General features: G+C 44.1%; 3 protein-coding genes across 4 annotated transcripts; 1 reads left to right on the top strand and 2 right to left on the bottom strand.

Annotated features, from left to right (window-relative positions):
- Positions 1-1017: 1017 nt before the first annotated feature.
- Positions 1018-5072, bottom strand: scnm1 (sodium channel modifier 1). 2 transcript variants are annotated; one of them, XM_062398754.1, is made up of 8 exons: positions 4939-5072; positions 3861-3931; positions 3669-3757; positions 3176-3270; positions 2561-2661; positions 2330-2445; positions 1994-2090; positions 1018-1889 (listed from the first exon to the last, which is right to left on the bottom strand). In XM_062398754.1, the coding sequence occupies exons 2-8, from the start codon at positions 3872-3874 to the stop codon at positions 1784-1786; spliced, it is 618 nt and encodes a 205-aa protein (XP_062254738.1). In that variant the 5' UTR covers positions 3875-3931; positions 4939-5072; the 3' UTR covers positions 1018-1783. The 2 variants fall into 2 exon arrangements, with proteins under 2 accessions (XP_062254738.1, XP_062254737.1); XM_062398753.1 differs by lacking the exon at positions 4939-5072 and adding an exon at positions 4076-4240.
- Positions 4953-7798, top strand: lysmd1 (LysM, putative peptidoglycan-binding, domain containing 1). The gene is made up of 3 exons (XM_062398755.1): positions 4953-5123; positions 6005-6288; positions 7023-7798. The coding sequence occupies exons 1-3, from the start codon at positions 4953-4955 to the stop codon at positions 7207-7209; spliced, it is 642 nt and encodes a 213-aa protein (XP_062254739.1). The 3' UTR covers positions 7210-7798.
- Positions 7696-13986, bottom strand: tnfaip8l2b (tumor necrosis factor, alpha-induced protein 8-like 2b). Its single transcript, XM_062398756.1, has 3 exons — positions 13554-13986; positions 9583-9906; positions 7696-8828 (listed from the first exon to the last, which is right to left on the bottom strand). Exons 2-3 carry the CDS (start codon positions 9898-9900, stop codon positions 8586-8588), a joined length of 561 nt encoding a protein of 186 aa, XP_062254740.1. The 5' UTR covers positions 9901-9906; positions 13554-13986; the 3' UTR covers positions 7696-8585.
- Between the last annotated feature and the right edge of the window lie 1078 nt (positions 13987-15064).

The raw sequence follows: 15064 nt of genomic DNA, 5'->3' as shown, positions 1-15064 counted from the left end.
ACTTAAAGAGGGGTGCACCCATGTGTGTCTGCGGGGTTAACGGACAGAAACAGCTGTTAACCTCTGAGGACTTTCACAGCATTGCTCAGGTTCCTGCCTCCGTCGCCCATTTCCTCTTTTCTCTCTGACCTAATATCCAGCTGGACACGAACACCAGGTAAAGAGCAGAACACGGATTTCCAGACTTTCTCAAAAGGTCACATTTTCATGGCCATGCAGACTTCAGGCGTTCGCCCAGTTGACACGATTCAAACTCAGCGGCTCCTTCCTCTTCTCTCTGATTGTTTTGCAGTGAAACACGTGTATTTTGGGATCAGGACGCCGGATGCCGAGCACGCCGCCCTCACACGTATCCACCGGGCTGCGCTCCATCTGCTCCTCCTGCTCACACTCGCGTCAAAGGACTGTGAGAGCTGTAACGTTGAAAGGTCAGACGAGGTATTAAAGGTCAGGAGAACTTAACGGAATCAATAGCTCCAAGTCTCCATGACGAGCGACATTGATCTGACACGTACAGTAGATTAAGTCCTCGTGTGCTGGAGACTCCCTGAGCTCCGGAATAATGAAGAGAGCTCTCCACACTCATTAGCAGTTTCATCAGAAACTAACTCAGGTTAAAGACCATCTGCCCTCCTCCCACTGACCCGGGTATTATCCAATTTATACCAACTGGGCTGTGAAGAATGATAACCAGTGGCTTCTCCACCCACATTAGCACCAACCATACGTCTCTGCTGCTGACGGAGGATCAGTCTTCCAGATAAAAGCTGTTGAACTGTGTTGAAATGGGTTAAATAGACAGAATAGGGTGATACGAATAACTTAGCTCTATCTGAACATGTCCCAGGTCTTTGCACGTCGTATGAATATCATATTCCAGCTGTATGTTTATTTATACCGGGGGTTTTCTGCATCACGGTGAAGCAGATTACTACGACATGTAAAAATGTAATTTCATTTTAAAGTAGAACTCTGTGAGGGTCATAGGTCACCACAGATGGGTCGTCTACTGTCATGTTGTGTAACTTGTTTTTAATAAATGTACTTCTGCTAACTGAATATTTTACACAAACATAACATTTCACAGCCCACTGCAGTACCTGTAAGGGCCACTAGGGGGCATGGACCACCCTATGAAGATCCCTGAGATAAACAGTATTTTATCCTCAACATTAAAATAACAATCTTGAATGATTACAACAGTGAAAATTAAATCACAAATTACATTTTTACTATGTTGGTTTATAATGTCGACGATTAAGTGTTTCAACTGGAAAAAATAATAGTATTGATCCTAACTAAAAGACATAATGGTTAAAACAATATAAAAACATCTTGTAGAATCCTCTGTTTTTCAGAGTGTTTTGGATTAGACACTGATTCTATTTTTATTATAATCTTCATGTCTTTAAGTTGCTCGATGTTTCCTGTTGCACCAAATCAAAACATTTTCAGCACAGTGGATGAAATGTTTCTCACATTCTGTTTCTAATTCTGTAAATCAAATGCTGTGACGTACAGAATCAGCCGACTGTGAGGAGATGATGCTTCTCATTAAATCGTTCGATTTGTTTTTTAGCAGAATAAAAGAATCACGAGTTGCAGCTGATGGAAACTAGAAGTTTTCTATCACTGCTGGTGAGTGGGAGCCCAGATGAAACCGTCTCTGTGGAGCCAGAAGGAAATCATGTGATTCAATGAGCGGCTGGAGTCTCTGCACGTGGAAGCTCAGTTATTTCATTCAGCACCGCGGCTTCAGGACGTTCCAAGTACATCTGTGTCCTCAGTCCTCTGAGTGGACGAGGGACGGAGGCTCCTCCTCGTCCGAGTCAAACTCCACGTCCTCGTCTCTGATCCACCGGCCGCTCCGGTCCTGTTTCCACCCGTCACTGTGAAAGAGACAAGAGATGAAATCAACAAAAACACTGAACGGAACTCTGGTGATGAGAAATCTCAAGTTCTGAGGCCTCAGTTTAAATACAAACAAAAGAACCTTTTCAGTTTGAGGTAGTGCTCCAGCTCTCTCCTCCTCTCGGCTGTGATTGGCTGAGACACCTCCACATCATGTGATGGATTTAACTCTTTATTGTCTACAGGAGAAAAAAAAAACCTCTCTTGAAACTAAAAGATTCAAAGTTCACATCAAACACATTTTTCTCAAAGATTGTTTCTGATATTTCAGGTCGTTCTCATCTCACTGATGTTTCATGTTGGAGTTTGGTTATAATCGGTTATTTGATGGTTTAAAAAGGGGATGAAACATTATGAGAGACACGTCGTCCATCTTTATTTAGGATCTATATTTTTGAATGCAGGTGACAGACTTCACCTGCCGTGGAGCCACTGCAGCTTCTCGACGCAGCAGAGTCAGAAGCTTCACTTGTGTTCTCTGCGTTTCCACTGACGTCTGAGATGATGCTCGCTGGTTCTTTCTCAGATTTTGTGCTTGAAAAAAAGAAAAATCTCAGGTTTATTTCTAAACTTTAGCTTATTCCCTGTTCTCTGATACTTAAAGTACAGAGTGGGATTCTGTGTTTTATGAAATAAGCGTCACTCTCACCTGGTTTTTCGATGGCAGCTGTTGTACGGGACAGTTTTCAACAGAGCGTGATATGTGAGCTTTCGTGTTTGTTCCAGTAATGGGGCTGAGCTGGATGGTTCCTTAAATCAAAACAACAACAACAACAACAACAACATGTTATATTTGGCCAGTAGATATTTCTCACACGTAACCCGGCGTTGGCTCAGTCGTCAGAACTAATGAACGTCTCTGTCTGTTGTTTATGTTTTCCATCCCAGTCAACAGTGTTAAATTGGCAGGATGTAATTTGGTCATGTGATAGTCACAAGGCTGCCACACACAATAACTCAGACACAACAGCGTCTGACAAATGAACAACAGCAGTTGACCCGAGACGACAACATGGAGCGACGGCCTCAGTCAGAGAAAGACGCTGTTTGTGTACCTCACGTTGTTGTTTGTTCAAACTGATCATTTCCCGGATGAATCATCAGCTTGACTCACATCTGTTGGTCCCGGGTTCCACAGCTTTTTCCAGAATTGTTTGCTCAGTCGAGTAAACGGAAACTTGTCAAAGCAAACGTACTAAACCCCCCCCCCCCCACCCCCCCGCTCGTGGCGGTTACAGTTAAGTGTAAATAGGAAATAACAAACCTGTCCTGCGTCTTCAGCCTGGACGGAGGTTTCTTGTTGCCTCTTTATTATCTCATTCTTCAGCCGTGTTTTTTTGCCATAGAACAATTGTAATCCTGAGGAAATGGAACATCAAACACAACAGGGATTGTTTTACAAGATAATATGACAATAAATACACAGTGTGGATTCAAGCTGGACTGAAAACTGAGAGTTAACAATTATTACAATGTCATTTCTGCCAATAGCAACATAACAAAAGTATAACATCTCATATTTAGCTTCTGTTCTGTGCACATTGAGCAGATATAACAAAATGTTTAATGTTTATCAAGTGTTTGTCATTCAATGGGATGTTTATCATTATGATTATCGATATCGCCTGACTTGATCATGTGATTTGGGGCCATGTTGTCCAGCCCTGCAGAGAACACACTGCAGTTATTAAATGTTTTATTCTTAATAAGCTTGAGGAGGAAAATCTTCATTCAAACCTTTAATAAAAGTGACTCACCTTCCAGATGCTTTCTCCCGTTTCTGTGAACCGTCAACATGTCCACGGTATCGAACACGGGACGATACGAACACACGATGCAGGAATATCTGCACAACACAAATCACACACATGTGTACACAACCTTTAAAGACTTGAAGTTACACGATGTCAGCTGAGTTCACACCGAACACGTGTTTTTAATCCACTCACCTTCCGTTTCTCATCAGAACCGCTTCGTCCTCTGGAATGAAGTGAGACAGAAGATCCTCGACACGTCGCTTCTGAAACACGAGACATTAAAGCACAGAAGGTTTAAGAACCTGGCTGCAGCTTCCTGTTAGCTAGCACCATGCTAGCTCGATGCTAACAACAACAACAACAACATGGAGGTTTCGAGGAGAAAAGTTAAAAATACAAAGTTCTACCTTCAGAATGTTTAACTGACTCTTGTCGTCCCCTTCTCTTTTAAAGGACATGATTATAAAGGTTATTAATATTCATATAGAGCCAGAAAAGAGCTCAGCTAGCTACTTCTGCACAGGCTAACTCCTGTTAGCAGCGGCGCCTTCACAGTCAAACCGGAAGATTGGAAATACGGGCTTCCTCAGTGAACATACACGTTAAGCTGAGTTTAGTTTTAGTTTTTACATATTGTTCGAGTATCATGTACTCAATCTGATTTTAACCTTATTTTTACTAACTTTATTTATGTAAACGATGACGTGGTTTCTTGTAAAGTGTCATAAAGCGGTATATTGTAAATGTTTTTCATTTGTTCACAACAGACAACACATTGTTCAGACAAGTGCCATACAAATAAAGTTATTATTATTAAAAGATATTATACTATTTAAACATTGAGTTATATTTATTTGAAATGAATGCATGAAGTGTGAATAACGAGAGGCTATAAAAGGCTCCAGTCAGTAATGTTGTTTTTTTCCCCTGTGGCCCTGAACGCAGCAGCTGATCCCGCAGCCATGGCAACACATGTCAGACGAACAGCTGATAAGTTGTTAACCTGCTAACTAGTGACGTAACCTGCTAACTAGTGAGTTAACCCAGTAACTAGAGACGTAACCTGTGAACTAGGCGGGCTTGGTGTGGTTATATGTGAGCGGGACTCGACAGGTAACGTAAACAGTCACAGTTCGATTCCCGGAGCGCACACACGTCAGTGAAGTTGACGGTTAGCATGTTAGCTCGCATGCTAACTAAGCTGCTAGTCAGTCGCTAGGTTCTCACGATGTGAACGCTGGTTAACTTGTGCTCGCTCGGTTCCGCGGACCTTCCACCGACTCCATGTCCGGGCAACACACGCCTCCTGCGGCCGACGGCAGCGGGCTGCTCACCGGCGGCCGCAGCCGGTCGTACGGGAGCCTGGTCCGGTCCCCGGTGCCTCAGAGGCGGATCCAGCACGAGCTGCAGCCCGGGGAGACGCTTCCGGGCCTGGCGCTGAGATACGGAGTCTCCGTGAGTACCTGACCGGCTCCTCTGTAACACGTCAACCGCACGTGCATGGAAATTATATCAAGTTTAAACTTCCATGTTTATCATGTTATTATCATCATATTTTGTCCTCTAAGTTTAAAAACTATATCGATAAACTGAACCTAACTTTGTGGTTGATGAAGAGCATTCCTCCATAACTATACAACAATAATTTCTTTATTCTTCTCGTACTCATTACTGTAAAAACTACATTTCTATAATTTCCTCTCAATGAATTTCTGCTTTTGAAATATTGGGACGTACATATTAAATGTACCCGAGCTGCAATGAGCACATTTATTGTTAAAGCTTCATTTAATTGCAGCTTTAACACCAAACACTCGGTTTCATTTTGTTAAATGTGACTTTCTTCTGTTGTTCTTTGACAAACATGATCGTGTTCTGAATATATATTTGTTCTGGGAAATGTCGGTTCCACTTAGAATTCACATTTAACTAAACAAACAGTTTAATTGCCACTGAAATAAGTATAATTATCATCTTTTATAGCTTTTAATAAACTATTTGTATTCTATATAGAGTGTAGAGTTTATCTTTACTGCAGCTACAACCCTTTTCCTTATAATTCTGAACCATAACAACATATTTGCTCTGACTCCGTAGATAATGCATCAACCATAGACTGTTAGATTTGAATCCTTTATAAGTTAGGACCATACATCTGAAGCAGGACAGATTCCAGTCTAGTTGTTTATTCAGTGTTGGGAAAATGCCTGATTTAGAACGTCAGTGGAAGGAAAAGGAGAAATTGAATTTGTCTGCTTGTGATCTTAGTAGAATCTGAATCAACCAGCTCCTTCAAACCCAAGTGAGAGAAGTGTGACGGGTTCGTTCTCTTGCAGATGGAGCAAATCAAACGAGCAAACAGACTCTACACCAACGACTCCATCTTCCTGAAGAAGTCCCTCTCCATCCCCGTGCTCTCGGACTCGGCTGCAGACGATGCCGGCTGTGCTCAGAACGGACAACCGGGCAGCGCCTCTGGGAATCAAACCTGTGACGGCAGAGACGGGGCGGCAGATCTGACTCCAGATCTGACTCCAGAGGGTTTCTTGAAGAGGTTGGATGAGTTGATTCACCAGTCGAAGGAAGCTGCAGTCAAAGGACATCAGGACGCAGAGGAAAGGTAGAACTGGTCCTTCTCACTTTGTGTAGTGTGAGTCCTGAGGCTGTTTTGTGTATTTGTCTCTGTGCAGCGTTCTAACAGCCGATATATTTCATTTGCTTTTCACTTAAGTACTCATTTGTTTTTATGTCGTTAAAAAATACATATCTATGTAATAAAGGATCAAAATTATGAAATATAAACCTTTCACAAACACTCAGGATCTATGTTTGTTTGCCAAAATGAAAACTTTTATGTTACATAATGAACGTTGCAGAAAATATGTGCACCTATGTTTACTTAAGTGGAAAAAAACCTTGATTTTCTAATTCAAGTTCTCAATATTAGATTATAAAGGCTTTCTTTTGATTACAAGTTGTTTACAGTAAAGTTTACATTGAAACTGTAAAATATCAAGCATCTGTTACATTTCTTTGTCATAAGATGAAATATCCGAGGCTCGGTTTATGCTCAATAAACTAGTTTTGATATAATGAAAGTATACATGTAAATATCTTTGTCTTATTTACTTTATTGTGGCCAATGTGCTTGATTAATACCACGTTCATATTCAGGTTGATTCATAGAATCACCTTCTTCACTTCTCAAACTTGTGACTGTAATTCAGAGACGTCAGTTCTGATCCTTTGATCTCATTCTCTAAAAGCTTCTCAGAGCTGCCAGAGACAAACTGACTGATGGAATGAGTCCCGTCAGACTTCACTCCACCTTCTCCTCCTGTTTACTCTGTACAGAGTCGCCGCCCTGGAAGCAGCTTGCAGCAGCGGGACAGCCGACTGGCGGCGTCTCACGAGGTCACAGAGCGTCAGCACCCCCCACGCAGCGCAGCAGCAGGAGGTGGCGTTCAGGGCCACGCCCCTCACCGTCACCAGGCTCACAAAGACACTCAGAGACAGAGAGGACGACATCTTCCAGCTGTGAACACGTGACGCTGGGACCATGCATTACAGATAGAGGTTACTTAATCTCATTATGAGGTTTTATACTGACCTTTAAATGGAGAGTCTTTCTAAATGAATAATGCACCTTTGGTATTTGTATTTATTTGTTGAAATGCAAGGTATGAGTATTGTCCTATAGCTGTGGGGGGTTTTACTTTGAGAGATGGTTCCCACAAGTGTGTGAAATGTAAAACATGAGGATTTACAGTCACATGTGGGATCAGTCATATGATCGTTCATATGGTCCAGTCGGCACGTGATCCTGTGTCACGCTACCTCACGGCTTGAAAATGCAAAAAATGTCTTCCAACAGAAAAGTTAACGCCATGATGTGTGATATGTAAAGTTTACACAGTTCGTCAGGTTCACTGTAAAACACAGATTTTACCAGAAATGTGTTTTTTCCTCAATAAGTCAAACTACACTGAAGCCAAGGAAAAAAAATAAGACACAAGATTTTTAAGAATATATATCCACAGCAATATTGTTTATTTTTTATGTAAATGTTTCCAACTTCGTTTTCTTTTTTAAGTTTATTTTAAAGCAAAAATAAAAAAAGGTGTTGATCCAATGTTCAGGTCTGAGTATTAATCTCCATTGATCTGTAAATGTTTCTGTAACTGACGTCTCTCCATGTTATTGTTGCACAGAAGGAAAAAGACTGTAACAGGAGCTGGAGCGTCCGGTCAGGGGTTCACTTCCCAGTCTGTCTGTTGGAATTAAACATCATGGAAACCAGAAGAATAACACACTGTGTCTTTATCTCAACCAATGAGTGTCGGCCGTTTGTCAGGAAAACACAAATCATGGGATTAAGCTGGAAGCTGTCGCCGTCAACACGCTTTGAATCATGTTGGTAGCTGCACAGTGACGTCAGGGGAAATGTCCACTGTGAGGTTCTGAGCTCTTTACTGTGTCTGCACGTTGAGTTGCTGCTTATGCGTCAGTTTGACCACCAGGTGGCAGTGCTGTATTTCAGTGTTGCTCCCTGACTTGTTCTCTTGTGTTTTCTCCATAATGCAGAACATCAGTAGTAACTTTTCAAATAATAAAACATCTGATGACAATTTACTATCTAATAAAAACCAGTGGAATATAAATCTGTTTAAATTCAAGTTTGGTGTCCACGGACGATATGTCTCCTCTAAACTTTAAAACACTGAGGGATGACCGAACCAGCTTTTGTTTTGATCCCACGTGTTCCTCCAGAACCACGGGGGGGGGGGGGGCTCTTCTTTCCGCTGCCGGTCCTCAGCAGCAGTGTATATATATATGTTTTATATTCATGATGACTTGTCCAGCAGCTCAGTCTTCAGTGTCTGCCTGTAGGCCTCCCAGTGTCTGACTGCTCCCCCGTCATATTGTGCCTTCCTCCACCAGTTTGTCGAGTCCTTTGCAGATCCTGGTGAGGTTCGGTCGGAAGGGGCCGTCGGGCTCGTACAGTTTGGTCAGCAGCTCCGGGTCGGAGTAGTGGTTGAAGACGTGGTTGATGCGGCCGTGGGACTTGGGGGTGAGGTGTGTGTTGACCAGCTTCAGCAGCAGGTCCCTGCAGTTCGTCAGCAGGTCGGCCATCACCGCTTTGTCGAAGGTGTAATCCACCTGCATCGATCAGGAAACGTAAAAATGGACTTGAGTCTTTTTGTGATTGTCAATAACATAAAGATGGACGACGTGACAGATCCCTAAAAGTGAAGCCAAAACGTCTCGATCGCCCCCTGGTGGCTGTCTGCAGTATATGTCACAACCCAGCCTCCTCCTTAAAAAAGGATTAAAGTAGTTGCTGATTTTGTTCTGGACTGTGATGTGTATCTATGATGAGACTTTTTTGTTTATTTAATGCTGCAAAAATAGGGTGAAACATGATTGACAGCTGAGATTGACGGTCTTCTATTGTTAATACAAGTCAAATCGAATATATTAATGAGAAAATTGTTTTGGACGGATACATTTCGATATCTGCTCATCTGCAGATCCGTTAAGTAAAGAATGTTTTGGATTCTACAGGTTGGATCTGTTCATAATCTTGTAATGAAAACTTTCCTCGCAGTTTTTATTTTGATGCAAATCTAAAATCAGAGTCTGAAATAAACCTATTTGGGTTCTGTCATGTTTTAAAAGCGCAGATGGAAACAGGCTGTTGGAGTCGGTGAGTGTGTAGCTGAACTAAAATGAATCCTACACTTGTAACACACGTCGACTCTTAAACACAGAATAATAATGAGACTTGAACTGGTTCCTGTTCATCTCTTCTCCAGATATTTGTTTATCTGTGTTAAATTTGAAATATCCTTGACAGATTTCATTATGTTTGTTTCATTCCACTGAATAAGAAGCTCGACATGAGCGAACACACCTCGTAGAAGCTGACCGCCGTCATTGCCCCCTGATGCAGCTTCTTCTTGAAGTCCTGGGCGACTCTCAGCTCATCGGTGCTGAACCGGTTGTTCCTGAACAGGAGGCCGATCTTCACCGCGATCTTGATCAGGTCCTTGATAACCTTCTGGGCCTCCGACTTATTTCCCGAGTACTCCTTGGAGATGCGGTACAGTTCGTCCAGGATCTCGCTGGTGGTGTCGTCGATGAACATCTGCACCGAGCTCTTGCTGGCCATGGAGCTGAGGAGCTTCTTCTGCACCTTCAAGGCCATGTCCTTGGTACTGAAGTCGGCCATGTCTGCCTGAAATGTCAGAGAAAAGAAAACCACAGTGTTGATTAAATATATATATATATATAAATATAAATATATAATCGTTTCAAAGATGTTTGCTCATCTTTTCCATTGTTTCCATCTGATCTGGTTAGTTTTGGATTCACGTTGTAATGTTGTCAAACCAAAGCCTTAATGATCTCCACAATAAAATGACTAAATCTAAAAGAATCCGACTCTTCAAAGAATTGAGTGTTATTATAAGACGAGCGTTTTTCACACTTTGCCGTCGGGCACAGCTTCGTTCTTCTGCTGCCAGACCCCAGCGGGGGAGCTGGAGGTTAAGTGCTGTGTTCAAGGGCAAAGCGTTTGTTGTTGTGGAGTCTGGGGAGGAGGCAGCTCGTGTTCACCTCTCTCCTCCAGATTTACTCCATCATCTGGGGAATCGAACGGGCGACTCTCCAGTCCTTACTGCGACTCTCTAACCTTCAGATCTTCATCCATCCCATCACCTCGTCACTGACGTACAACTCACTGTCTCTGTTATTGAGAAGGATTCTGTATTTTTTAAAGGAAACAGTGGGAATCCAGTGTGTTGTGTTTCATTGGAAGCTTTTGTGTAACGTTAGCTGCAGTGTTTGTGTTTGGATGTGACAAGTATGAAGTCGAGAGGGAACAGCTCCATGGAGGAGACTCCTCAGAGGCTTTTAGTTTCTCCTCTGAGACTTTAACCACATGAAGCATCCACCACAGAGACGCTCCGCCGGGAGGTCATCAACATGCAACAGGTAACACACTGTTTGTGTAAGATTGTCAACACACATGGAATTATTTCCTTTTTAATTCAGACTAATTTCTCCCTAATCTGTGACACCAAAGTGTGGATTATAAACTGAGGAAGTCAGGTTTAATTTAGCCCTTGTGTGTGTGAAAGAATCAAAATTTGACTTTTCACAGAGATATATGAGGAACGACATTATGAAACTAAATGAGAAGAGGAAGGGGTTTTTGTTTTTTTACATTTTGAGAATAGTGAAAATGTCAAGAAGGAAGTTGAATTTCCGAGAAAGATGTTTTCTTTTGAGTTGAAAATAAATAAAATGATTTGCTACTTTATTCTCAAAGCAGAAAATGGAGAGAGAAATCTAATTTTTCTTACTTTTCTTAAACCTGACCCATGCTTCCCAGATTATATCTCCACCGCACTTCACATTAATCTAAAGTAGTTGCAATGAGAGATCGAATGAATTAATCTCTACCACGCATCAGTGCCACTGACACCATTAAACTTCCTGTGTCACTTGTTTTGGTCATTTCACACCTTTTCAGTTTAGAGTACAAACGGGGCGACGTTCACAGAGCGTTTTTCAGCCTGACTTCCTGCACTGGGCCCCGTCCTGTGGCCTGTGTGAACAGGCAGAGGAGCCGGACGGCTGCATAGCTGAGGCAGGTCCCGGCCTGCTGTTTGCAGATTGCATCAGTGGTGGAGCAAGAAAAGAAAGTGAACAATCTGAGCCGCTGCTGTAATTACTGTCCTGGGGTCTGTGCTTGTGTAAAACAACAGTGAGGTCTGTTACTGGAACACCCTGTGCATTAGCAGCAACATATTGTCTGTAAGCTGTCAGTGGAATGACTGTCTTCCCTGATGGAGGCGTCTCTCATGGCTGCTTGTGCTTATTAGACGATGATGCTCTTCTCATCATCCGGCTTCAGCGATGCACCGTCAGCAAACGACTGCACGGCTCAGAGATGAACCAGAGGAGCTTCAGTCGCGTTAATGATCATATCATGCAAATACGCAGCACTTTGCGATGACTCCACCCGACGCCGGCCTGCACCCGAGTCCCTGCTGCAGCATCCGTGATTACCACGCGGCCATTTTCACAGGATGTCTCACTCGGCTCTGTTTTACGTGCTCAACCACTCATTCTGAACGAGTGTGACATTTCTAATGGCTTGCTTTGTTATGAGAGCCTCGGCTTCCCTGTGGGGAATTAGAGAACATTCATTAGATTAATTTCCCTCAACGGTGATAATGGCAGTGGAGCAGCGTGATAGCTATTTCAGATTCATGCTTCAATCTCATTCATTTGCTCAAAAGTCTGCAGGGATTTGAGGGACGTGAGCAGCGGGGACTCGCCAACCAGAGCTCCCCATAACGAAATGTAACTGGGCAGCTGGAGGCGATGGATCCATCCGGGCTGTTTGCAGAGCAGTGATTGATTTTCAGGTGCAGACGGACAACGAGGATCTTTAAACACCGGTTTGTCGTCTGCGTAGAATCTTCAGTTATCTGTTTCCCTCCTGAGGCCGAACTCTGAGATCTGCCACCTTCTTGGGGAACAAAATGAAAAACCTCCAGAGCAGAGTCGTGTTTAGCTTCAGAGTTCAACATGCGGGGAAGAGCCCTCCCTTGTTAATGGACAGTCGCAGCGAGGCTAATGATTGGTGGATCCATCCAGGCAGGCAGGAGAGGTAAATATTTAGCATTCCTCAGATGACTGCAGCGGTTGAGCCTCAGTGTTTGTGTGCATGTATGAACCTGTGAGCATTTCTCAGTAAAAAGTGGTTTCAGGTGCGTTCAAGTATGTTTGGGAATTGGAGAATTTCCCGTGTGTTGCAGAGGGAGATTCACGAAGCCCCCCTTAGACTCGGCCAGTGGAAATGTGTCCTGTGCAGCTGTAGGAGCTGAGCAGGGCCTCATTATTATCAGCTCGACAGAAACATGGGACCACCTGGCTGACTTCTCACCTCCGGGCCTGTGGGGACCGGTCAATGGGGGTGGGGGGGGTGGGGGTGTGGGGGGGTGGGGGGTTCTCTTTCATCAGTTGGAACAATGACAACGTTTCCAGAGAAGCCAAACCAGTCGATCAGATTTAATGAGACTCTTATTTTCTCCCTAACTGGGAGAACATGTTCAGAGTGAAACCACGGCAGGCTTCAGCGGGCGAGGGGGTGAAGTGTCACTTCCGCTGCGTGTTTCGAACTCGGGGCGACGAGGCTGCAGGTTGAGATCTGCAGTCATCGTTTTGCATCTTGTTGTGTAACTCCTGGATTTAATCTCACTGCATTAAGTCGACTGAACCTCGTCTCCATAAACCTAAGACGGGATTTTGAAACCCGCAGAATGCTCATGTGGCAGTTTTTGTCCAACATTTCACAACTCTTTTCCGACTTGTCGTTGCTCAAGTCTGAAAAGGGAAGCGAAACAGGCGGCAGTTGGCTGAGCGGCCGGGCGCCTCAGCGAAGGCCCACGGTTTCTAATTCATTCCTCGTATCTTGACACTGTGGAGCCGGCGACTTCTCAACCTTCTCACAGGCTTTGGCTCCGGCCTAACGTGCTCCAGTTCAAAGTAGAGCAGCCCAGCGCGGGAGGAAGGGAGAGTCCACCGCCTCGAGATTTGAGTTGAGCAACTCGCAGCCTGTGCAAACAGAAAGCGGCCGCTCCACATCTGTGCCTGTGTCACTGTACTTGTTCCAGCATGACCGTGAGCGTACATGCACATCTCCCAGCTCGATGGGGAAGTGGAGAGTCAACACACAATTTGTTCCAACCATCCCTCCGAGTGAGTCTGTGCCGGCGAGCCACACAACCAACACTTCATTTCTTTCCAGCACTAATCTGGGCCCAGAGGATTATTTTTAAGTGGCACACGAACAAGACAGGAGGGTCTTACCTTTTTGTGTGTCTGTGTGTGTGTGTGAGAGTGTGTGCTGCGTCCCCCTCCCTCCTCGGCTGTGCCTCTCTCTCTCTCTCTCTCTCTCCCTCTGCTCCGGGTTGACAGCTCAGGCTGTTGGATTTAAACCGATCCCTCCATCTTCACCAGAACCAGAACCCAGAAAAGAGTGGCAGCGGCAGCAGCAGCAGCAGCCCTCCTGCAGCGCCTCTGTTCCGGCCACACTGTCTTAAGATAATGTTGAGTTGTACTTCCTTGAGGAACTAAATTGCTATGACACACCCCTCAGCCTGTGTGTGTGTGTGTGTGTGTGTCTCTCTCTCTCTGTTGTGTTTCCCTCGGTAACTCAAACTCTTCGAAACCCACTGTGTTCCTCTCCTGCCCTCTCTCATCCACCTCTCACACTCTTTTTGAATCTCTCTCTCTCTCTCTCTCCCTCGCTCTCTTTCTCTCTCTCTCTCTCTCTATCTCTCTCTCTCTCTCTCTCCCCCCTCTCTCTCTCTCTCTCTCTCTTACTCTTACTCTCTCTCTCTCCCCCCTCTCCCCCTCTCTCTCTCTCTCTTTCTTTCTCTCTCTCTCTCTCTCCCCCCCCCCCCCTCTCTCTCTCTCGCTCTCTCTCTCTGTATTGCTGACGCTCTGCCTCTGCTTGTCCTGACAAGTGAAAACCCAGAAAGAATTTAGCAGTAATCCGGTGATGCAGCTGTTGAAAGGGGAGCGGCTTAACCCCCTTTTTGTTGTTCACCTTGGCTGGTATGTGGCTCCTGTCACTGGCGTTGAGCACAGTGTCACCTCCCTGTGTGTGTGTGTGTGTGTGAGTGTGTGAGGTTGTGTAGGCTCCAAACAATGAGTGTGTCTCATTCTGACGCACGTGCACAGTCATAGCTCACAAGCTGAACTATAACTTCACACCTTTACTGACCCACAGTGGTAAAAGGTAGTTCATGGACTAAAGGTGGTGCTGACATGTGTGACGATATCTATCTCTGTCCATCAGTGTGTGTGTGTGTGTGTGTGTGTGTGTGTGTGTGTGTGTGTGTGTGTGTGTTTTATCTGCTCGTAAAGCTACAGTCTGTTTTTTGCGTTACTGTTCAGTCCTAAGTTGTAAAGTTACAGTAATGTTGTGTACATGCACCTTGCCTTCATTCAATTCAATCCTTTATTGGCTTGTTTTTAACACTCAATGATAAACTGTAACCATCCCATCATGAACATGCTTCTTCCATGTTAGCAGATAAGACATGAAACAAACTGAAAACATCTTATTACACGTTAAAAACATGTTTCTTTACGGTTGTTCTTATCACACAAATGTGTTCATGTGTTTGTGTTTAAATGAGTTTTCTGATGACGTCCTGACTGACAGCTGAGTGCGTGTGTGTTGACATGTCACGACCGTTTATGATCCTGAAGTTTTCAGCTTTTGTTTGACCTCTTGCCAGTTTAGTTTTTTTTCTAATCATGTTTCTAAAGCAATTAAACTTCACATCAATCATCCTCATCGACCTTATTTT

This window comes from Platichthys flesus, chromosome 11 (genome assembly GCF_949316205.1).
Source record: "Platichthys flesus chromosome 11, fPlaFle2.1, whole genome shotgun sequence".
Taxonomy (NCBI): Eukaryota; Metazoa; Chordata; class Actinopteri; order Pleuronectiformes; family Pleuronectidae; genus Platichthys; species Platichthys flesus.
The sequence above is the reverse complement of the archived record's forward strand: the minus strand, read 5'-3'. Positions and strand labels throughout refer to the sequence as shown.